The 22656-nt window shown below is 55.8% G+C and overlaps 1 protein-coding gene across 1 annotated transcript in view; it reads right to left on the reverse strand.

The window, feature by feature from the left end:
- The window catches only part of DUS3L (dihydrouridine synthase 3 like), a gene marked incomplete at its 5' end in the record, with an annotated part of 117043 nt that extends 97441 nt beyond the window's left edge, over positions 1 to 19602 (reverse strand). Inside the window, 2 exons of the mRNA XM_084220965.1 lie at positions 19156 to 19253; positions 19305 to 19602. Coding sequence (XP_084077091.1) covers positions 19156 to 19253; positions 19305 to 19602 — 396 coding nt within the window. The remainder of the gene's footprint in view (positions 1 to 19155; positions 19254 to 19304) is intronic.
- Between the last annotated feature and the right edge of the window lie 3054 nt (positions 19603 to 22656).

The raw sequence follows: 22656 nt of genomic DNA on the forward strand, positions 1-22656 counted from the left end.
TAGGGTTAGGGTTAGGGTTAGGGTTAGGGTTAGGGTTAGGGTTAGGGTTCCACAAACTAAAAGGCCCAGAGCTCCGGGCACACTGCAGCTGCAAAGGGCATCCCAGGGGCATCGCAAAACTGCCACAACCTGCCCTCCTCGAGGTCTTTCTCCTTGGCACCTGCCCTAACCCTAGGCCCATTGCCTGCCCAGCCTAGGGTTAGGGTTAGGGTTAGGGTTAGGGTTAGGGTTAGGGTTCCGCAAACTAAAAGGCCCAGAGCTCCGGGCACACTGCAGCTGCAAAGGGCATCCCAGGGGCATCGCAAAACTGCCACAACCTGGCCTCCTCGAGGGCTTTCTCCTTGGCACCTGCCCTAACCCTAGGCTGATTGCCTGCCCAGCCTAGGGTTAGGGTTAGGGTTAGGGTTAGGGTTAGGGTTAGGGTTAGGGTTAGGGTTAGGGTTCCGCAAACTAAAAGGCCCAGAGCTCCGGGCACACTGCAGCTGCAAAGGGCATCCCAGGGGCATCGCAAAACTGCCACAACCTGGCCTCCTCGAGGGCTTTCTCCTTGGCACCTGCCCTAACCCTAGGCCCATTGCCTGCCCAGCCTAGGGTTAGGGTTAGGGTTAGGGTTAGGGTTAGGGTTAGGGTTCCGCAAACTAAAAGGCCCAGAGCTCCGGGCACACTGCAGCTGCAAAGGGCATCCCAGGGGCATCGCAAAACTGCCACAACCTGCCCTCCTCGAGGGCTTTCTCCTTGGCACCTGCCCTAACCCTAGGCCCATTGCCTGCCCAGCCTAGGGTTAGGGTTAGGGTTAGGGTTAGGGTTAGGGTTAGGGTTCCGCAAACTAAAAGGCCCAGAGCTCCGGGCACACTGCAGCTGCAAAGGGCATCCCAGGGGCATCGCAAAACTGCCACAACCTGGCCTCCTCGAGGGCTTTCTCCTTGGCACCTGCCCTAACCCTAGGCTGATTGGCTGCCCAGCCTAGGGTTAGGGTTAGGGTTAGGGTTCGGGTTAGGGTTAGGGTTAGGGTTCTGCAAACTAAAAGGCCCAGAGCTCCGGGCACACTGCAGCTGCAAAGGGCATCCCAGGGGCATCGCAAAACTGCCACAACCTGGCCTCCTCGAGAGCTTTCTCCTTGGCACCTGCCCTAACCCTAGGCCCATTGCCTGCCCAGCCTAGGGTTAGGGTTAGGGTTAGGGTTAGGGTTAGGGTTAGGGTTAGGGTTCTGCAAACTAAAAGGCCCAGAGCTCCGGGCACACTGCAGCTGCAAAGGGCATCCCAGGGGCATCGCAAAACTGCCACAACCTGCCCTCCTCGAGGGCTTTCTCCTTGGCACCTGCCCTAACCCTAGGCTGATTGCCTGCCCAGCCTAGGGTTAGGGTTAGGGTTAGGGTTAGGGTTAGGGTTAGGGTTCCGCAAACTAAAAGGCCCAGAGCTCCAGGCACACTGCAGCTGCAAAGGGCATCCCAGGGGCATCGCAAAACTGCCACAACCTGCCCTCCTCGAGGGCTTTCTCCTTGGCACCTGCCCTAACCCTAGGCCGATTGCCTGCCCAGCCTAGGGTTAGGGTTAGGGTTAGGGTTAGGGTTAGGGATAGGGTTAGGGTTCCGCAAACTAAAAGGCCCAGAGCTCCGGGCACACTGCAGCTGCAAAGGGCATCCCAGGGGCATCGCAAAACTGCCACAACCTGGCCTCCTCGAGGGCTTTCTCCTTGGCACCTGCCCTAACCCTAGGCCCATTGCCTGCCCAGCCTAGGGTTAGGGTTAGGGTTAGGGTTAGGGTTAGGGTTAGGGTTCCGCAAACTAAAAGGCCCAGAGCTCCAGGCACACTGCAGCTGCAAAGGGCATCCCAGGGGCATCGCAAAACTGCCACAACCTGGCCTCCTCGAGGGCTTTCTCCTTGGCACCTGCCCTAACCCTAGGCCGATTGCCTGCCCAGCCTAGGGTTAGGGTTAGGGTTAGGGTTAGGGTTAGGGTTAGGGTTAGGGTTAGGGTTAGGGTTCCGCAAACTAAAAGGCCCAGAGCTCCGGGCACACTGCAGCTGCAAAGGGCATCCCAGGGGCATCACAAAACTGCCACAACCTGGCCTCCTCGAGGGCTTTCTCCTTGGCACCTGCCCTAACCCTAGGCTGATTGGCTGCCCAGCCTAGGGTTAGGGTTAGGGTTAGGGTTAGGGTTAGGGTTAGGGTTAGGGTTCTGCAAACTAAAAGGCCCAGAGCTCCGGGCACACTGCAGCTGCAAAGGGCATCCCAGGGGCATCGCAAAACTGCCACAACCTGGCCTCCTCGAGGGCTTTCTCCTTGGCACCTGCCCTAACCCTAGGCCCATTGCCTGCCCAGCCTAGGATTAGGGTTAGGGTTAGGGTTAGGGTTAGGGTTAGGGTTAGGGTTCCGCAAACTAAAAGGCCCAGAGCTCCGGGCACACTGCAGCTGCAAAGGGCATCCAGGGGCATCGCAAAACTGCCACAACCTGCCCTCCTCGAGGTCTTTCTCCTTGGCACCTGCCCTAACCCTAGGCCCATTGCCTGCCCAGCCTAGGGTTAGGGTTAGGGTTAGGGTTAGGGTTAGGGTTAGGGTTAGGGTTCCGCAAACTAAAAGGCCCAGAGCTCCGGGCACACTGCAGCTGCAAAGGGCATCCCAGGGGCATCGCAAAACTGCCACAACCTGGCCTCCTCGAGGGCTTTCTCCTTGGCACCTGCCCTAACCCTAGGCCCATTGCCTGCCCAGCCTAGGGTTAGGGTTAGGGTTAGGGTTAGGGTTAGGGTTAGGGTTAGGGTTAGGGTTAGGGTTAGGGTTAGGGTTCCGCAAACTAAAAGGCCCAGAGCTCCGGGCACACTGCAGCTGCAAAGGGCATCCCAGGGGCATCGCAAAACTGCCACAACCTGGCCTCCTCGAGGGCTTTCTCCTTGGCACCTGCCCTAACCCTAGGCCCATTGCCTGCCCAGCCTAGGGTTAGGGTTAGGGTTAGGGTTAGGGTTAGGGTTAGGGTTAGGGTTAGGGTTCCGCAAACTAAAAGGCCCAGAGCTCCGGGCACACTGCAGCTGCAAAGGGCATCCCAGGGGCATCGCAAAACTGCCACAACCTGCCCTCCTCGAGGGCTTTCTCCTTGGCACCTGCCCTAACCCTAGGCCCATTGCCTGCCCAGCCTAGGGTTAGGGTTAGGGTTAGGGTTAGGGTTAGGGTTAGGGTTCCGCAAACTAAAAGGCCCAGAGCTCCGGGCACACTGCAGCTGCAAAGGGCATCCCAGGGGCATCGCAAAACTGCCACAACCTGGCCTCCTCGAGGGCTTTCTCCTTGGCACCTGCCCTAACCCTAGGCTGATTGGCTGCCCAGCCTAGGGTTAGGGTTAGGGTTAGGGTTAGGGTTAGGGTTAGGGTTAGGGTTCCGCAAACTAAAAGGCCCAGAGCTCCGGGCACACTGCAGCTGCAAAGGGCATCCCAGGGGCATCGCAAAACTGCCACAACCTGGCCTCCTCGAGAGCTTTCTCCTTGGCACCTGCCCTAACCCTAGGCCCATTGCCTGCCCAGCCTAGGGTTAGGGTTAGGGTTAGGGTTAGGGTTAGGGTTAGGGTTAGGGTTCCGCAAACTAAAAGGCCCAGAGCTCCGGGCACACTGCAGCTGCAAAGGGCATCCCAGGGGCATCGCAAAACTGCCACAACCTGGCCTCCTCGAGGGCTTTCTCCTTGGCACCTGCCCTAACCCTAGGCTGATTGCCTGCCCAGCCTAGGGTTAGGGTTAGGGTTAGGGTTAGGGTTAGGGTTAGGGTTCCGCAAACTAAAAGGCCCAGAGCTCCAGGCACACTGAGGCTGCAAAGGGCATCCCAGGGGCATCGCAAAACTGCCACAACCTGCCCTCCTCGAGGGCTTTCTCCTTGGCACCTGCCCTAACCCTAGGCCGATTGCCTGCCCAGCCTAGGGTTAGGGTTAGGGTTAGGGTTAGGGTTAGGGTTAGGGTTCTGCAAACTAAAAGGCCCAGAGCTCCGGGCACACTGCAGCTGCAAAGGGCATCCCAGGGGCATCGCAAAACTGCCACAACCTGGCCTCCTCGAGGGCTTTCTCCTTGGCACCTGCCCTAACCCTAGGCCCATTGCCTGCCCAGCCTAGGGTTAGGGTTAGGGTTAGGGTTAGGGTTAGGGTTAGGGTTCCGCAAACTAAAAGGCCCAGAGCTCCGGGCACACTGCAGCTGCAAAGGGCATCCCAGGGGCATCGCAAAACTGCCACAACCTGCCCTCCTCGAGGGCTTTCTCCTTGGCACCTGCCCTAACCCTAGGCCGATTGCCTGCCCAGCCTAGGGTTAGGGTTAGGGTTAGGGTTAGGGTTAGGGTTAGGGTTAGGGTTTCGCAAACTAAAAGGCCCAGAGCTCCGGGCACACTGCAGCTGCAAAGGGCATCCCAGGGGCATCACAAAACTGCCACAACCTGGCCTCCTCGAGGGCTTTCTCCTTGGCACCTGCCCTAACCCTAGGCTGATTGGCTGCCCAGCCTAGGGTTAGGGTTAGGGTTAGGGTTAGGGTTAGGGTTAGGGTTAGGGTTAGGGTTAGGGTTCCGCAAACTAAAAGGCCCAGAGCTCCGGGCACACTGCAGCTGCAAAGGGCATCCCAGGGGCATCGCAAAACTGCCACAACCTGCCCTCCTCGAGGGCTTTCTCCTTGGCACCTGCCCTAATCCTAGGCCCATTGCCTGCCCAGCCTAGGGTTAGGGTTAGGGTTAGGGTTAGGGTTAGGGTTAGGGTTCCGCAAACTAAAAGGCCCAGAGCTCCGGGCACACTGCAGCTGCAAAGGGCATCCCAGGGGCATCGCAAAACTGCCACAACCTGGCCTCCTCGAGGGCTTTCTCCTTGGCACCTGCCCTAACCCTAGGCCGATTGCCTGCCCAGCCTAGGATTAGGGTTAGGGTTAGGGTTAGGGTTAGGGTTAGGGTTCCGCAAACTAAAAGGCCCAGAGCTCCGGGCACACTGCAGCTGCAAAGGGCATCCCAGGGGCATCGCAAAACTGCCACAACCTGGCCTCCTCGAGGGCTTTCTCCTTGGCACCTGCCCTAACCCTAGGCTGATTGCCTGCCCAGCCTAGGGTTAGGGTTAGGGTTAGGGTTAGGGTTAGGGTTAGGGTTCCGCAAACTAAAAGGCCCAGAGCTCCGGGCACACTGCAGCTGCAAAGGGCATCCCAGGGGCATCGCAAAACTGCCACAACCTGCCCTCCTCGAGGGCTTTCTCCTTGGCACCTGCCCTAACCCTAGGCCCATTGCCTGCCCAGCCTAGGGTTAGGGTTAGGGTTAGGGTTAGGGTTAGGGTTAGGGTTCTGCAAACTAAAAGGCCCAGAGCTCCGGGCACACTGCAGCTGCAAAGGGCATCCCAGGGGCATCGCAAAACTGCCACAACCTGGCCTCCTCGAGGGCTTTCTCCTTGGCACCTGCCCTAACCCTAGGCCCATTGCCTGCCCAGCCTAGGGTTAGGGTTAGGGTTAGGGTTAGGGTTAGGGTTAGGGTTAGGGTTCCGCAAACTAAAAGGCCCAGAGCTCCGGGCACACTGCAGCTGCAAAGGGCATCCCAGGGGCATCGCAAAACTGCCACAACCTGCCCTCCTCGAGGTCTTTCTCCTTGGCACCTGCCCTAACCCTAGGCCCATTGCCTGCCCAGCCTAGGGTTAGGGTTAGGGTTAGGGTTAGGGTTAGGGTTAGGGTTCCGCAAACTAAAAGGCCCAGAGCTCCGGGCACACTGCAGCTGCAAAGGGCATCCCAGGGGCATCGCAAAACTGCCACAACCTGGCCTCCTCGAGGGCTTTCTCCTTGGCACCTGCCCTAACCCTAGGCCCATTGCCTGCCCAGCCTAGGGTTAGGGTTAGGGTTAGGGTTAGGGTTAGGGTTAGGGTTAGGGTTAGGGTTCCGCAAACTAGAAGGCCCAGAGCTCCGGGCACACTGCAGCTGCAAAGGGCATCCCAGGGGCATCGCAAAACTGCCACAACCTGGCCTCCTCGAGGGCTTTCTCCTTGGCACCTGCCCTAACCCTAGGCTGATTGCCTGCCCAGCCTAGGGTTAGGGTTAGGGTTAGGGTTAGGGTTAGGGTTAGGGTTAGGGTTCCGCAAACTAAAAGGCCCAGAGCTCCAGGCACACTGCAGCTGCAAAGGGCATCCCAGGGGCATCGCAAAACTGCCACAACCTGCCCTCCTCGAGGGCTTTCTCCTTGGCACCTGCCCTAACCCTAGGCCCATTGCCTGCCCAGCCTAGGGTTAGGGTTAGGGTTAGGGTTAGGGTTAGGGTTAGGGTTAGGGTTCTGCAAACTAAAAGGCCCAGAGCTCCGGGCACACTGCAGCTGCAAAGGGCATCCCAGGGGCATCGCAAAACTGCCGCAACCTGGCCTCCTCGAGGGCTTTCTCCTTGGCACCTGCCCTAACCCTAGGCCCATTGCCTGCCCAGCCTAGGGTTAGGGTTAGGGTTAGGGTTAGGGTTAGGGTTAGGGTTAGGGTTAGGGTTCTGCAAACTAAAAGGCCCAGAGCTCCAGGCACACTGCAGCTGCAAAGGGCATCCCAGGGGCATCGCAAAACTGCCACAACCTGCCCTCCTCGAGGGCTTTCTCCTTGGCACCTGCCCTAACCCTAGGCCCATTGCCTGCCCAGCCTAGGGTTAGGGTTAGGGTTAGGGTTAGGGTTAGGGTTCCGCAAACTAAAAGGCCCAGAGCTCCGGGCACACTGCAGCTGCAAAGGGCATCCCAGGGGCATCACAAAACTGCCACAACCTGGCCTCCTTGAGGGCTTTCTCCTTGGCACCTGCCCTAACCCTAGGCTGATTGGCTGCCCAGCCTAGGGTTAGGGTTAGGGTTAGGGTTAGGGTTAGGGTTAGGGTTAGGGTTAGGGTTCCGCAAACTAAAAGGCCCAGAGCTCCGGGCACACTGCAGCTGCAAAGGGCATCCCAGGGGCATCGCAAAACTGCCACAACCTGGCCTCCTCGAGGGCTTTCTCCTTGGCACCTGCCCTAACCCTAGGCCCATTGCCTGCCCAGCCTAGGTTTAGGGTTAGGGTTAGGGTTAGGGTTAGGGTTAGGGTTAGGGTTCCGCAAACTAAAAGGCCCAGAGCTCCGGGCACACTGCAGCTGCAAAGGGCATCCCAGGGGCATCGCAAAACTGCCACAACCTGGCCTCCTCGAGGGCTTTCTCCTTGGCACCTGCCCTAACCCTAGGCCCATTGCCTGCCCAGCCTAGGGTTAGGGTTAGGGTTAGGGTTAGGGTTAGGGTTAGGGTTCCGCAAACTAAAAGGCCCAGAGCTCCGGGCACACTGCAGCTGCAAAGGGCATCCCAGGGGCATCGCAAAACTGCCACAACCTGGCCTCCTCGAGGGCTTTCTCCTTGGCACCTGCCCTAACCCTAGGCTGATTGCCTGCCCAGCCTAGGGTTAGGGTTAGGGTTAGGGTTAGGGTTAGGGTTAGGGTTAGGATTCCGCAAACTAAAAGGCCCAGAGCTCCGGGCACACTGCAGCTGCAAAGGGCATCCCAGGGGCATCGCAAAACTGCCACAACCTGCCCTCCTCGAGGGCTTTCTCATTGGCACCTGCCCTAACCCTAGGCCGATTGCCTGCCCAGCCTAGGGTTAGGGTTAGGGTTAGGGTTAGGGTTAGGGTTAGGGTTCTGCAAACTAAAAGGCCCAGAGCTCCGGGCACACTGCAGCTGCAAAGGGCATCCCAGGGGCATCGCAAAACTGCCACAACCTGGCCTCCTCGAGGGCTTTCTCCTTGGCACCTGCCCTAACCCTAGGCCCATTGCCTGCCCAGCCTAGGGTTAGGGTTAGGGTTAGGGTTAGGGTTAGGGTTAGGGTTAGGGTTAGGGTTCCGCAAACTAAAAGGCCCAGAGCTCCGGGCACACTGCAGCTGCAAAGGGCATCCCAGGGGCATCGCAAAACTGCCACAACCTGGCCTCCTCGAGGGCTTTCTCCTTGGCACCTGCCCTAACCCTAGGCTGATTGGCTGCCCAGCCTAGGGTTAGGGTTAGGGTTAGGGTTAGGGTTAGGGTTAGGGTTCCGCAAACTAAAAGGCCCAGAGCTCCAGGCACACTGCAGCTGCAAAGGGCATCCCAGGGGCATCGCAAAACTGCCACAACCTGCCCTCCTCGAGGGCTTTCTCCTTGGCACCTGCCCTAACCCTAGGCCGATTGCCTGCCCAGCCTAGGGTTAGGGTTAGGGTTAGGGTTAGGGTTAGGGTTAGGGTTAGGGTTAGGGTTCCGCAAACTAAAAGGCCCAGAGCTCTGGGCACACTGCAGCTGCAAATGCATCCCAGGGGCATCGCAAAACTGCCACAACCTGGCCTCCTCGAGGGCTTTCTCCTTGGCACCTGCCCTAACCCTAGGCCGATTGCCTGCCCAGCCTAGGGTTAGGGTTAGGGTTAGGGTTAGGGTTAGGGTTAGGGTTAGGGTTAGGGTTAGGGTTAGGGTTTGGGTTAGGGTTACGCCTGGGGCTTCGGGTTCGGCAAACTAAAAGGCCCAGAGCTCCGGGCACACTGCAGCTGCAAAGGGCATCCCAGGGGCTTCGCAAAACTGCCACAACCTGGCCTCCTCGAGGGCTTTCTCCTTGGAGCAAATGCTGGCTGCATCCCAGCTCTGTTGCCCTGCAGGAGCTCCTGGACCAGGGTGGGGCTGGCTTTTGTTAGAATTTTCTTTCGGTTGTTTCCACCCAGCCGAATTTCCCCAAGGCGCGTTTTGTGACGCCGTCGGCCAGCGGGGACTGGAAAAGTTTGGGGAGCAAAATGGGCTGGGGCAGTGAGCAGAAGAGGAGTGGGGTGAGGATGTGGGGGGAGGATGTGGGGTGAGGATGTGGGAAGCTTTGGGCTGAGGCAGAGCAAACGTGGGGACAGAGCCACGGCTCTGCATGAGAGCGGGGCGGGCAGGGTGAGCTCAGGCCCTGCCGAGAGCAACACCCAGAGTTTCATTTCCCCGTGCTGAAATTTCCTCACTGCCGCCCTTCTACTACCCGTGGCTCCATCCTCCTCCCCCCCTTCCCCAGGCAAAGCATCTGCACTGAAATTATTCCACAGATGGAGCCCAGGATGTGGCACTGCCCATTCCAGTGGCAGCCTGGAGCTCCGCACAACTTTTCAATCAGGGTCCTGTTCCACACTGGGAACATTCTGGAACACCAGAGCCCGCTGAAGGGACAGCTCTGTCCCTCCTCCTGCCCTCCAGAGGAGCAGCGAGCCAAGCCAGCTGAAAATAGCTCTGCTTGTCAGAGTTTTCCTCGGAGCCTCCTTATCTCCCTGCCGCCGCTGCTCTGGCGCGGGATGAGTTGCAGATGGAGCAGCGGCCTCCAGGAGCAGCTCCAAGGTTTCCTCTTGTCCCCTGGGATGTCACCTCGGGGTGACAGCAGCCTCTGGGTCAGCAGCAGAATCTGGGGGGGCTGAAACCTGCCTGATGTCACGGGGTGGGGGACAGTGAGAGGTCACCGTCGTATTTTCTGAAAAAATCTCCAGGATTTCTTCTCCTGGGATGCTGAGAAGCCTCAGAGAAAAAGGAAACAATAATTATCTCATTTGCTTCTCCTGTGTTTTGCTGATTTGGGATGTGGTTTGGAGATTTTTTTATCCAACAGGAGATTTTTTACCCAACAGGAGATTGTTGGATTGGTTTCATGTGAGTTGTTTTAATTTAATGACCAGTCACAGCCAGGCTGTGTTGGACTCTGGAAGGAGTCACGAGTTTTTCATGAATATCTTTTAGCCTTCTGTCCGAATCCTTTCTGTATTTCAGTGTAATTCAGTATTCCTTTGTATAATATAGAGCCATAAAATAATAAATTAACCTTCTAAGAACATGGAGTCAGATTCTCAATTCCTCCTCCGTGCAGGGAACCCAGAAAATGCCACAGGCCTGGAGTTGGTGACAGCTCCTCAAGTTTTCAGGTTTGGTGACAGCTTTTCAAGTTCTCATGGGATTTGGAGCTGTTGGTTCAGCAGCAATATCTGGGGGGACTGAAACCTGCCTGGTGTCACGGGGTGGGGGACAGTGAGGGGCCTGGATTTGGGGACAGCAGGGATTTGGAGCTGTTGAAATGATCCCAGGGCTTTTTGGACCTCTGGCAATCCCTGCCCTGCTCCCAGCAATGCAGAATTCAGCAGGAATGCCCCAGGCTTTTCAGAAATTCTGTGATTTTCTGTGAAAATGAATCGATTCCTGCTGCTCCTGCCCCCAGGACCCATTCCCTGCCCAGGTGTCCCCGAGCTGTGACCTCCTGGTGCTTTCCATGAGCCTTTCCTGACCCTGGAAGAATTTCCCCGTGGCCTTAATGAGCCATCTGCGGGCAATTAGTCCTGGGTTTTATGAGATCCTGGCTTTTCTCGGGGAGTGTGGCACAGCTGGGCTGGGCTGGTTCTCTTCCACATCTGGGGAGGAGGGAGGGAAGGCAGAGCCCAGCTCTGCACCCACCCTTCTGCAGAGAATCCAGGTGTGAGCCTGCAGGAGCTCGGTCCACATCCCTGGAGGATCCATCTGCTGGGAATCAATGCTCCAATCTAATAATTAAGGAAATTTATTAAATTATCCAAGTATGAATTTGGATAAAGCCACAAGGGATTCACTCTGAGCCAGGAGATCAGGGTCAGGGAGACTCAGGGTTTGGCCTCTGTCACACCAAAGTCCCTGTGGGTCTCCAAAATGTCATTTTGTGCTCTGGAAGGGGCCCTTCTTTAGCATATTTTGTGTATTTTTGAGACTGGCCCTAAAATTCACAGGAGCAGCTGAAGAAACCTTCTGTCACTCAGGCTGGGACAGAATTGTCATGGTTGTGTCTGGCAGGAGAAGAAGATGAGGCACAGAGCGTGTTCCTGACTGCTGGGATTGAGGATTTCTGAGATTTCTGGGAGATTTTTGGGAGATTTCTGGGAGATTTCTGGGAGATTTCTGGGAGATTTCTGGGATTTCTGGGAGATTTCTGGAATTTCTGGGAGATTTCTGGGATTTCTGGCATGTTTGGCCCAGCAGATCTCCCTGGATTGCTGGATAGGATGCTGCCAGCTCCTTGTGCTGCTGATCCCAGCCCTGGTGGGATTTTTGGGATTTCTGGAAAGTTGTCATGGTTGTGTCTGGCAGGGGAAGAAGATGAGGCACAGAGCGTGTTCCTGACTGCTGGGAGTGAGGATTTCTGAGATTTCTGGGAGATTTCTGGGACATTTCTGGGAGATTTCTGGGACAATTCTGGGACATTTCTGGGATTTCTGGGATTTTTGGGATTTCTGGGATTTCTGGGAAGTTGTCGTGCTTGTGTCTTCCACAGGAAGAAGCTGAGGCACAGAGCGTGTTCCTGACTGCTGGGATTTCTGGGATTTCTGGGAGGTTTCTGGAATTTTTGGGATTTCTGGGAAGTTGTCATGGTTGTGTCTTCCAGAGGAAGAAGCTGAGGCACAGAGTATATTCCTGACTGCTGGGATTTCTGGGATTTCTGGGAAATTCCTGGGATTTCTGGGATGTTTGGCCCAGCAGATCTCCCGGGATTGCTGGACAGGATGCTGACAGCTCCTCGTGCTGGGAAGAACCAAAAGCAGAAGCTGGGAAGCTCCTTAAGATCAGGTTCATTAAAATGAGGTTCCACAATTTAACCCTCCAAGAAATCCATTAAAAATCCTGCATGGAAGGAAAGGCCATTGAGCTGTGCCACTGGGAATGGCAGGGCTTTGCTGCCTTTTATTTTCCCCTCCTGTTCCACTCCATCAGCTAATGGCTTTTGCTGACAGATATTTATCAGCCTGAACATGCTTTCCCTAGCCTTGGAAAAATAGAAATCTTTACTCCTGGCTCCAATAAAAAAACCAGCCCAATCTCCCAGTCTGGATTTCAATCCTTCAATCCTTGTCCTGCCATGCCAGCTCTGGGAGTCGTTAGGAGGGGAATGGCAAAAGCAGAGAGTGAAGCCACCCAGGGTTAGCAGCAAGCCCTCAGTTATTATTTTTAATTTTTTTTTTTTTTTCAGCCAGAAATGTCACGTTCTTAATGAGCTGAGGGGCAGAGCTGTGTGAAGCAGCCCTGTCCTGGCAGGGCAGAGGATTTGTGGGGCAGGGCAGAGTGCCACCCATCCCTGTGTCCCCTGCCAGGCATCCCTCAGCCCCTGAGTCCCCAGGGGGAAGGAAAAGGGCTCAGCACCCTGCTGCAGCCTCCACAGGGTTAAATCTCCTCTGCTTCACCCCCACCGTGGGGGTTTCCTCCTTCCCCGTGTGAAAAACGCCTGTTTTGTGATATTAAATTAATTAATTTGATGATATTAAGTTGCCTCTTGGCAAGCATTCCAGGGAATGCGGTGTTGTGTTGGAGTGTGATGCTGAGTTGATTCTCTCAAATGCAGTTTTGGGTTATAACAAAGTGTTAAAATAGAAACTATGCAAGGTAATTTTCCTAAAGAAAGGAAAATCGAGGCAGCAGCTACAGGACACCCAAATCTTTCAGAGAAAATGAATTTATTGATCTCTTATCAGAAGAAATTAATTTCTTCCCACCTTGCTCAGGCTTGAAGAGCTGTCAGGATTCAGAGGGAGAAGCTGGCACTGCCCAGCCAGAATCCTGTTTTTAATGGAATTTCTGCATCATGGCTGAGGTGTGTGAATGTGCAACAGGCTGTTGCTTTTAAGGGTTAATCCTCTGCTAACCTGGGTCCTTTTTCAGGCTTATTTTGCCCAGAAAAGGTACCCAAACTGTCCATAACTCTTTGTTTTTATTGTCTCATATTGCCCTAATCCAAATTGTCCAAATTATTATTACTCTAATTCTGTTACTATTACTCTATTCTCTATTACTCTACTCTACTATTACTCCAATTCTATTACTATTACTCTAATTCTATTACTATTACCCTATTCTCTATTACTCTACTATTACTCTATTCTCTATTACTCTACTCTACTATTACTCTAATTCTATTACTATTACTCTATTCTCTATTACTCTACTATTACTCTACTATTACTCTATTCTCTATTACTCTACTATTACTCTAATTCTATTACTATTACTCTAATTCTATTACTATTACTCTATTCTCTATTACTCTACTCTACTATTACTCAAATTCTATTACTATTACTCTAATTCTATTACTATTACTCAAATTCTATTACTATTACTCTAATTCTATTACTATTTTTATAACCATTTTATCACTATTAAACTTTTTACATTTTTAATAACAAATAATTAGCATTTCCCACACCCCTTCAGGAGGCTGAAATCTGCAGCCAGCCCTGTCTGCAGCAAGTGAAAACCCAAACTGTGCTTGGATTAACCGAGTCTGGTCTTGCAGAAACCTCTGCTGAGCAGGGCTCAGGGAAATCCAGCATCCCCTGTGGTGCTGACAGATTTATGGCCGAGGAAACAACCCCTAACTTGGGAGATGCTGCTCCCCACCAGAAATAAATGCACTCAGGACATTTTTTCCAGCACTAATTGGGATGAGGATTGATGTCCTCGCCCCTTCTGTCCAGAGGGGCTGGCAAACACCAGGGGCTTCCCTTTGCAGCTCCTTGAAGCTCTCAATATTGCTGAAGTGAGATTTTTTTTATTTTTTTCCCCATGAATTCCTGCTGTCCTGGTGACTTTTGGACATCTAGGGAGCCTGAGCAGGTTTGGGGAAGCTCCCTGTGAATAAGAATACGTGTGGCTACGTCTGTTTATTTACATTTTATGTGCATGTGAACATGTGTGTGGAGACTCAAAGGAAATTAACTCCGATTCCATTGCTCAGGGCTGGGATCTGCACATTCTCTTTGCAGCGTTTCATGCCAGACTCGAGGTCTGACTTACACTCTGAATCAAAAAATTTAATTAAATGGGTGTTTGTGAGCTGCTGCAGGGCGGGGATGGGGGCGGCTTTGGCCACTCTCTCGCTCAGGAAATAAAATGATGTCACTTGTGAGAGCTGCAGGGCGACAGGCACCAACCTCCCTCCCTGCTGGGAAGCCCCAAAAATTCCTGGGTGCCACTTTCCAGCAGGGGATGCCCTGGGCGAGCTGCTGAGCATCTCCAGCCCGCTGAGAGAGACTCACCTCGCTCTGGGGCTCCAGTTCACGGGAGAAAAACGTTCTGTAGGGAGCCCCAGCGCAGCAGGGGGAGTTTTTTGGGATGGATAATGTGATCCAAAAGGCAATTCAGAGGGTAACAAAGCTTTTTCAGCCAGCCCAGGGGTGTTTTCCCAGGTGCTGGGCTGGGTTTGATCGTGGCAGGGTCTCCGAGCCCGTCTCTGCTTCCCTTGGTGCATTCCCTTTTTCCTGAAAATCCAGCACAGCTCCTCCATTTCACTCTGGGTTTGAGGAAAGATTCAGCCTGGATGATGGGCAGGGGTGGGAAAAATATTGATCTGTTAGGAGGGCTATCAGGAGGATATTGGGAGGGTTATTAGGAGGATTTTAGGAGGGATATCAGGAGGATTTTGGGGGGGTTATTAGGAGAATTTTAGGAGGGTTATCATGAGAATTTTAGGAGGGTTATCAGGAGGATTTTGGGAGAGTTATCAGGAGGATACTGGGAGGGTTATCAGGAGGATTTTGGGAAGGTTATCAGGAGGATTTTGGGGGGTTATTAGGAGGATTTTAGGAGGGTTATCAAGAGGATTTAGGAGGGTTATCAGGAGGATATTGGCAGAGTTATTAGGAGAATTTTAGGAGGGTTATTAGGAGGATATTATATTTTCCCTGGAGGGTTAGATTGGCTATTAGGAAAATTCCTTCAGGGAAAAGCTTTGGAGTCCCCATGCCTGGAAGTGTTTAAAAAAGTGTGAATTTGGGACTTGGTGGTGGCCTTGGCAGCGCTGGGTTGGGGGCTGGGCTCGGTGATCCCCCAGGGCTTTTCCAGCAGGAATGATCCCGGATTCCACGGGGGCTCCACCTGCTGAGGATCTCAGCTGCTGTCCTGGGAAAGGATGAGAGTGGTGGAGCCCTTCCCAGCCCTGCTCTGCAGGGATCCCAGCCTGCCTCTAAATCAGAAACAGCCCCAGTGCTGGATCCCTCTGCCTTGGGAATGTTCTGGACTGGGGAACCTTCAGGGATTCATTATTCAAACCACTCTGGCTGTCGCTGCAGGGTTCCAGCTGTGGGGCTGGGCTGAGATGATTTAAATTGCATTTAAATTCGGGGCAGATCCCCTCTGCTCCTGGGGAGTGGATGTGGGAAATGAGAATTCTGCAGGAGGGGCTGGCCCCAGCTCACCTGGCTGCTCAGGTGAGAGCAGCTTGCTCCAGGAGCCTGCTGAGGTGGGGGGGGCTCGGATTCCAGGGGCTCCAGTTGGATCTGTTGGATTCCAGGGGCTCCTGGAGAAGGCAGAGGGGCAGCAGAGCTGCTCAGAGGATGCAGAGCTGAGGAAAGGGACGCTGGACAAGAGGAAACGGCTTCCCACTGCCAGACGGCAGGGATGGATGGGATGTGGGGATGGAGCTCCTCCCTGGGAGGGTGGGGAGAGGCTGGGATGGAATTCCCAGAGCAGACAGGGATTACTGCAGCAGGTGTAATCTGCCTGCACCAGCCAGGGAAAGGGGCCCAAACCCTCCCCCAGAGCCCTGCAGAGCCCCTGGGAGCAGGACAAGGCAGGGATTGGGCATTCCCAGCCCCACCACAGCTGGCATTCCCAGCTGGAGGTGTCCAAGGCCGGGCTGGAGCCACCTGGGACAGAGGGAGGCGTCCCTGCCCTTAACTGAGGAGGAGCAGGATGGACTTGGAGGTCCCTTCCAACCCAAAGTCTGGAATTCCACGGAGTGGGAATCTTGGAGCCACCACAAGCTTTGCTCCCTGTCCCTGCCCAGGAGCAGCTGGGGTGGGTGAGAGCCCGGGGTGCAGCCTGGCCCTGCCCTGGGTTGGGTTTTGGGGCTCCAAAGCTCAGCTCTGCTCTCAGCTGGAGCAGGAGCAGCTTCCCACAGCAGATGGTCTCAGCTGGCTCCGAGTCCAAGAGCACGAGGAAAAGCTGTGTAAAATCTGTCCTGGGGACGTGGCCTGAGAGTCTCCTCAGGGGAGAGAGGGAACATCAGCGTTTGAACTGCTCAGCACCAGCCTGGGCTGATTTTTGGGGGTGAAATCCCCGGGGGGGGCTGTGCTGAGCGCTTTGCACGCCGTGGTTTCAGCAGGATGAGAGCAGAGCAGGAGAGGGCAGGGATGAGCTGCCCTGTGCTGGGCTGGCTCCAGCCACACTCCTGCAAGGCTGGAGCAGGGGAGCAGCCCCAGGGCTGGGGGGACAGAGACCCTGAGCCCTGGGAGCAGGGTCAGAGCCCTGGGAGCAGCAGGTCCTGGCAGGTGACACCAAATCCTGCAGCTTGGTGCTGGTGCCTGCTTTGGTTCCTGTGAACAGATCTCTGTGGTTTCCAGCTCCTGCTGCTCCCAGAGGGGCAGGAGCTCCACAGCCAAGGGAAATGGGATAAATATCCCCAGGGCCTGGCTGCAGGAAGGCAGAGAGTGCAGGGAGTGCTTTGGGCCCTGCCTTCAGCCAGGAGCAGCATCCCAAACCTCCCCGGGGAGGTTCAGCCATGGGAGCAGCTCCACGGCGGGCTGGGCACGCTGAGGGGCTCAGCCTGGCCCTGGCACAGCCCTGGAGCCAGCTGGGGTGGGGCTGGGAGTGCCAAATCCAGATCCCTGCCTTGTCCTGCTCCCAGGGGTGCTGCAGGGCTCTGGGGCAGGGTTTGGGTCTGTCTCCCTGGCCGGTGCAGGCAGGGAAGCATCTGCTGTGTAATCCCTGTCTGTGCTGGGAGAGGATCTGGCTGTGCCTTGTCCAAACAGGGCTTTTGCAAAGGAAGGGAAGGAAAATCCAAACAAAACCCGAGATAAATCCATCCCTAATGGCCAATCCTCTGAGAAAGCCAAGCTCTGCTCCAGGAGCTGCTGTGAGCTTTGGGGAGCATCTCCCAGCTCAGGGGCATCTCCAGGCTGGACAAATCCTGACCTGTGGCTCACCCTCACCTGCCCAGGGCTTTGCTTTTGGGGAAATTTCCTCCCCACAGGCTCTGGGAGCAGCTGAACTCCCTGGCTGGGCGTGCTGGGATCGCAGGGGTGGAGGACAGGAGGCAGGAGGAGCAGAGACACCATCTGAGAGGATCATGGACAGGTTTGAAATCCACCTCTGTAACAGAGGATCAGCAGGAGAGCTCTGCCCAGGGCAGAGGAGGAAGCTGTGCCTGCCAGGAAGGGTTGGGATCCTCTCCCTCCCCTGTGCTGGAGCCTCTCCAGGAGCACACAGGGCTCCTGCACCCATGGCAGAGGGAAAAGCCACCCTGGGACAGCGAGTCCCAGTTCCCACGGGGAGCAGGAGCCCTTGGGAGCCCCTCAGAGCTCACCTGCACCCTGCTGCAGGGCTGTGCCTTCCCCTGGGGCAGCTCTCACCTCTCCAGGCCACCCCAGGGATCCTTTCCCTCTATCCCTACCCTGTCAGTGATTTTCTCTGCCTTTCCCTGGCCAGGGCAGAGTTTCCCGTGGATTTTGCAGGTTTTCCAGCTGCAGAGGCAGCGAATGCTGAGGCTGTGTCCCAGCTGCAGAGAGGGCTCTGGCTGTGGGGTCAGGGAGCTGCTGCACAGTAGCTCCAGAGAAGGGTCTGGGGATTAAATTTCCAGGAACTGCTGGGGCCCATAACCTCCTGTATCCCTCAGAAGCTGCTCAGTTTTGAGCCACCCTATTAAAAATAAACACAGAGCTATAGATGGGCCAGGCTGGGCCCCAGCTGATTTTTATCTGGCCTGGCTGGGTCCTGGGATGGAAAGAGTGCTGGGTTGGAGTCACTCTGGATTCCCAATCTCGGGAGGATTTGAGGAGCAGAAAGTTCGAGCTGGGGCCTCTGTGAAATTCTGGCTGCTCAGAGATTTTCCCACATTTTCATCAGGCAGTCCTACAGCTCACTGGAGTGGTTTTTTTCCAGAGGTTTTAAGGGCTGAAAGCTCCCTGTGTCTGTCTGGGGATCCCTGGTTTCTCTGGGAGCTGCACACCGTGCCCCTGCAGGCTTAAACACTGGGGAAAAGGGATTTTTATAATTTTTGTCCCAGTTTAGAAGGTGCAGGAGCCAGCAGAAAGGCAGAGCTGGGGGGATGGACACCTGCCTCAGGAGGGTTTTTAGCCAAGGTTTCCATCTGTGCAGCCACAGCTCCTGGGGAATAAAAACCCCTGGTCCCCCCAGGCCCTCCCCAGCGCTGGGAGCAGCAGGGTTATCCCAGAGGGGTGGCTCCTCTCTGAGATGGAAATTTCTCCTCTGGCCAGAGGCAGGGATCTTGGCTGGCATCCTGCTCCCTGTCCCTGAGCCTCGCCACCTTCCAGGGCTCACTTTGTTCACAAAGAGCCTCAGATAAGCTCTTGGCAGGGCTGCTCCCTTCTGCAGAGGCGTTTGCAGGGCTCAGGGCAGGGGGGGCTCCTTTTAACCTCTTGTGTCCCTCAGAAGCTGCAGCTCAGAGTCAGAACCGGGGACTGGGGCAGCACCCGAGGCTCAGCACGGGTGGGGAGGAGAGGCAGCACTGCCAGGGTGGCATCAGGGAGGGCACAGAAACACCCTGAGCTGGAAAGGATCATGGATCATGGATCCAAGCCCTGCACGGGCACCCCAACGACCCCTCCCTGTCCCACAGCACTGTCCTGAGCTCTGGCAGGGCTGGGAATGCTCCCATTCCCTGGGGAACCCGGGCAGGGAGCAGCACCCTCGGGGGAAGAGCCTCTCCTGAGGGCCAGGCTGACCCTCCCAGAACGGCTCCAGCCCTTCCCTGGGCGCTGTCCCTGCTCACAGGGAGCAGAGATTGGAGCTGCTTCTCCCTTCCCATCATCAGAAATTTGCAATGACCCCAAGACCTTCCCTGGGTGCTGTCCCTGTGTCAGGAGCACAGATTGGAGTTTCCTCTCCCTTTCCCATCACCAGGAAGTTGCAATGGCCATGAGACCTTCCCTGGGTGCTGTTCCTGCTCACAGGGAGCAGAGATTGGAGTTTCCTCTCCCTTTCCCATCACCAGGAAGTTGCAGATGGCCCTGAGACCTTCTCTGGGCGCTGTCCCTGCTCACAGGAGCAGAGATTGGGTCTGCCTCTCCCCTTCCCATCATCAGGAAGTTGCAGATGGCCATGAGACCTTCCCTGGGTGCTGTCCTTGCTCACAGGGAGCAGAGATTGGTGTTTCCTCTCCCCTTCCCATCACCAGGAAGCTGCAATGGCCCTGGGACCTTCTCTGGGTGCTGTCCCTGTGACAGGAGCAGAGATTGGTGTTTCCTCTCCCCTTCCCATCACCAGGAAGCTGAAGATGGCCCTGAGATCTCCCCTCAGCTCCCTCTTCCCCAGGCTGAGCCGGACCAGGAGCTTCCCCACCGCCCAATTCCTCCGCCAGTCTGAAAAACCCCTCCCACCCCAAACTCAGCAGTGATTTGAGGGAGCCGCACCGAGGATGCTGCACTCCCTGACCCGCAGCACTCCCCGATCCCCAGGAAAGGGCCGAGGGCAGCCTGCCCTGCCCTGCCGCTCAGCCTCATCAATCTTCCTCACTCGGCTGTTTACACCAGCCACAATTGGCCGGGGGGCCCCGCTGCGTGCCAGGGGAGGAAGCGGGCACAGCACCAGCCCTGGTGGCTGGCACCCAAGTGCCGAACAAAGGGCCAGGATGCGGCTCCGCGCCCGGGGCAGCGCCGGGCTCCTCCTCCTGCCGGCGTGCTCGGGCACCTTCCCGCACGTCCCTGCCATCCGAGGTCCTGAATGACTTCTGTCCCCAAGCTTTGTCCTTGGGTTTAGTGCCTGATTAACCCTTGGTGGCGGGGGAGATGCTGCTGGGCTCACGGAGAGAGGAGCTGCAGTCGGTGTCACTGGGGCACCAGGGCTGTCCCAGCGGTGGGGAAGATGGGACAGGAAAGCCTTATAAATGTGATTGCCTGGCAAAAGGTTTGGAGAATATGGAAACTGTGAGGGAGATGGGAATGAAAGCAGCTTTGAGATCCCCGAACAATTGGGAAACAATGGCACGGCCAGCTGCAGGCAATCCCCTTTGGGTGGAACAGCACCCTCTGCATGCAGGCAGCTCCAGGGGACAGAGCAGACCCTGCTGGCTGGGCAGAGGGGCACAGAGAGGAGATTTTAGGGTTCAAAATGGAACACAGTGTGGTGATGTAGTGATTCTTATGGGCTGTGTGTGAATGCTGTAGGATTTGTATCTTGAGCTAGATTGGTTGGTGAGAATTGGAATATTCAGCACAGAAGGAGATTTATGGTGTTGGAATGGGAACCTCGTCCTCTTTCACTCCCTCTCTTCCCCTCTTTACTCCTCCTTGCTCTCTCATCCTCTTTACCACGCTCTTGCCTTCTCTCTCTTTACCTCTCTCAGTCCTGCTCCAGCTGTGGCTGGCAGCTCCCAGCAGGGCCCTGCACCCACATCCTTTGCAATGAACCCCAAATTCCATGACCAAAAGAAGATTCATTGTATTGTAACGGGAACCTCTCTCTCTCATCTCTTTCCCTCTCTCTTCTCTCTCTCTTTGCTGTTCCCAGCTGTGGCTGGCAGCTCCCAGCAGGGCCCTGCACCCACATCCTTTGCCATAAACCCCAAGTTCCATGCCCTGGCTGCAGAGCTCTCCCATTCCATCCATCCCCACCACCCCAGCCCCGTTGCTCCCACACCCACCTCCCTTATTCCCCAGCTCTGTGACCCCAGAAATCTCCCTGCTCCCGGGCTGGGAGGGCACTGGGGCCCCCCAGGATTTAGGGATTTTTCCCCCTTGGCTGGGCTGGGTGTGCCCAAAGAGCCATGTGCCAGCCTGGCGTGGGTTTGCAGGGTGAATATCCCAGTGCCAAGCTGCTGGCACCACCAAAGGACGGTGCCAGCCACATTTCCAGAAGGTTTGATAGAATTTCTGGGTAAAAATAATGCTGGTTTGGGGGTTTTTATTTTGCTCCAGTTGCTATAGTCAGGAAAACCCCTCGCTGCAGAGAGGAAGGGACAGGGGACGGCACAGGCACGGCGTCACCTCCCAGATTTCTCCTTCCAGCCGTTTGGAAAAGAAGCCAAACGCGGCCAAACCCCCGTGAGTCCTTCCTCGAGGGAGCCGAGATGGCCCTGCAGGCTCGCCCAGGTGCCGGGTGTGACACAGAGCCCGCTTTGTGTCGCCGTGTCCCCGGCTCTGACACCGCCCCAGCCCTGGGCACCGTCCCGGGATGTCACAGCTGCCCCAAGTGTGACCCTCCGCTGTTTGCTGTCCCTGTTCGTGTCCCTTTTGGGCTGGGACGCCTCGGGGGCGTTCGGTCCCGCGGGTTTGGATCCCGAGTCACACGGGGACACCGAGGCCCCTTCCAGGTGACGGGAAACAAAAGGCCCGCAGATATTTAAAAGCAGGAAGGCAGAATCTGTAAACTGTCTGCAAATGCATCCTCCGGAGATGAGCCCTGGCTCCCGGCCCGAGGGAGCGATCCGCGCCGCGGAGGGGACAGCGAGGAAGGGACGGCGGGGTGGGAACGTCCCGGCTCTGTCCCCCTGCCTGCGACAGCCCGGGGTGACATCCCCGGTCCCCCCTCACCTGGGGATGGAGCTGCTGCCTCCGAGCTGGGCAGGTTTTCATTTCAAATCTCGTTATTTTAATTCATTAACCCTGCGGGGTTGGGGCCGATCCAGGGATGAAAGGAACGATATTCCCAGGAAAGGAACGATATTCCTGGGAAAGGAACGATATTCCCAGGAAAGGAACAATATTGCTGGGAAAGGAAGGATATTCCCAGGACAGGAACGATATTCCTGGGAAAGGAACGATATTCCCAGGAAAGGAACAATATTGCTGGGAAAGGAACGATATTCCCAGGAAAGGAACAATATTGCTGGGAAAGGAACGATATTCCCAGGACAGGAACGATATTCCCAGGACAGGAACGATATTCCTGGGAAAGGAACGATATTCCTGGGAAAGGAACGATATTCCCAGGAAAGGAACGATATTCCTGGGAAAGGAACGATATTCCCAGGAAAGGAATGATATTCCCAGGACAGGAACGATATTCCCAGGACAGGAACGATATTCCCAGGAAGGAAAGGAACGATATTCCCAAGAAAGGAACGATATTCCCAGGAAAGGAACAATATTGCTGGGAAAGGAACGATATTCCCAGGAAGGAAAGGAACGATATTCCCAGGACAGGAACGATATTCCCAAGAAAAGGAAAGATATTCCCAGGACAGGAACGATATTCCCAGGAAGGAAAGGACTCCCTGCTGCTGCTGCAGGGTGGCAGGAACCCCCAAAGTGGGGAGTGCAGGATCCATGGAAGGCAGGATCCCGGCACGGTTTGGGTTGGAAGGGACCCTCAGGCTCGTCTCACGCAGCCCCGGCCGTGTGCAGGGACCCCTCCCATGGGCAGGGACCCCTCCCACCGTCCCGGGCTCTTCCATCCCGCCGGGTCCCTCGGGCTCTTCCCGGGATCCAGGGCAGCCTCAGTTTCCCTGCACAGCCGCTGCGGGGCCGCGCCGCCCTCCCAGAGCCCTCCCTTCTGCTCCTCCAGCCCTTCCCAGGGGCTGGCGTGGGGCTGGGTTTGGGAATGTTCTTCCTTAAAACGCAAATTAATGACAAATTAATTATGTGGCTCCCACGTGGAATTTGAGGGGTTTTTCACAGGAGTGCCAGGACGAGGGGGATGGCTTCCCACTGCCAGAGGGCAGGGCTGGATTTTGGGATTTTGGGATGGAATCCCTCCCTGTGAGGGAAGTGAAGGGCTGGGATGGGATTCCCAGAGGGCTGGGCTGGATGTGATTTTGGGATTTTG

Source organism: Fringilla coelebs, assembly GCF_963513975.1.
Source record: "Fringilla coelebs genome assembly, chromosome: 24".
Taxonomy (NCBI): Eukaryota; Metazoa; Chordata; class Aves; order Passeriformes; family Fringillidae; genus Fringilla; species Fringilla coelebs.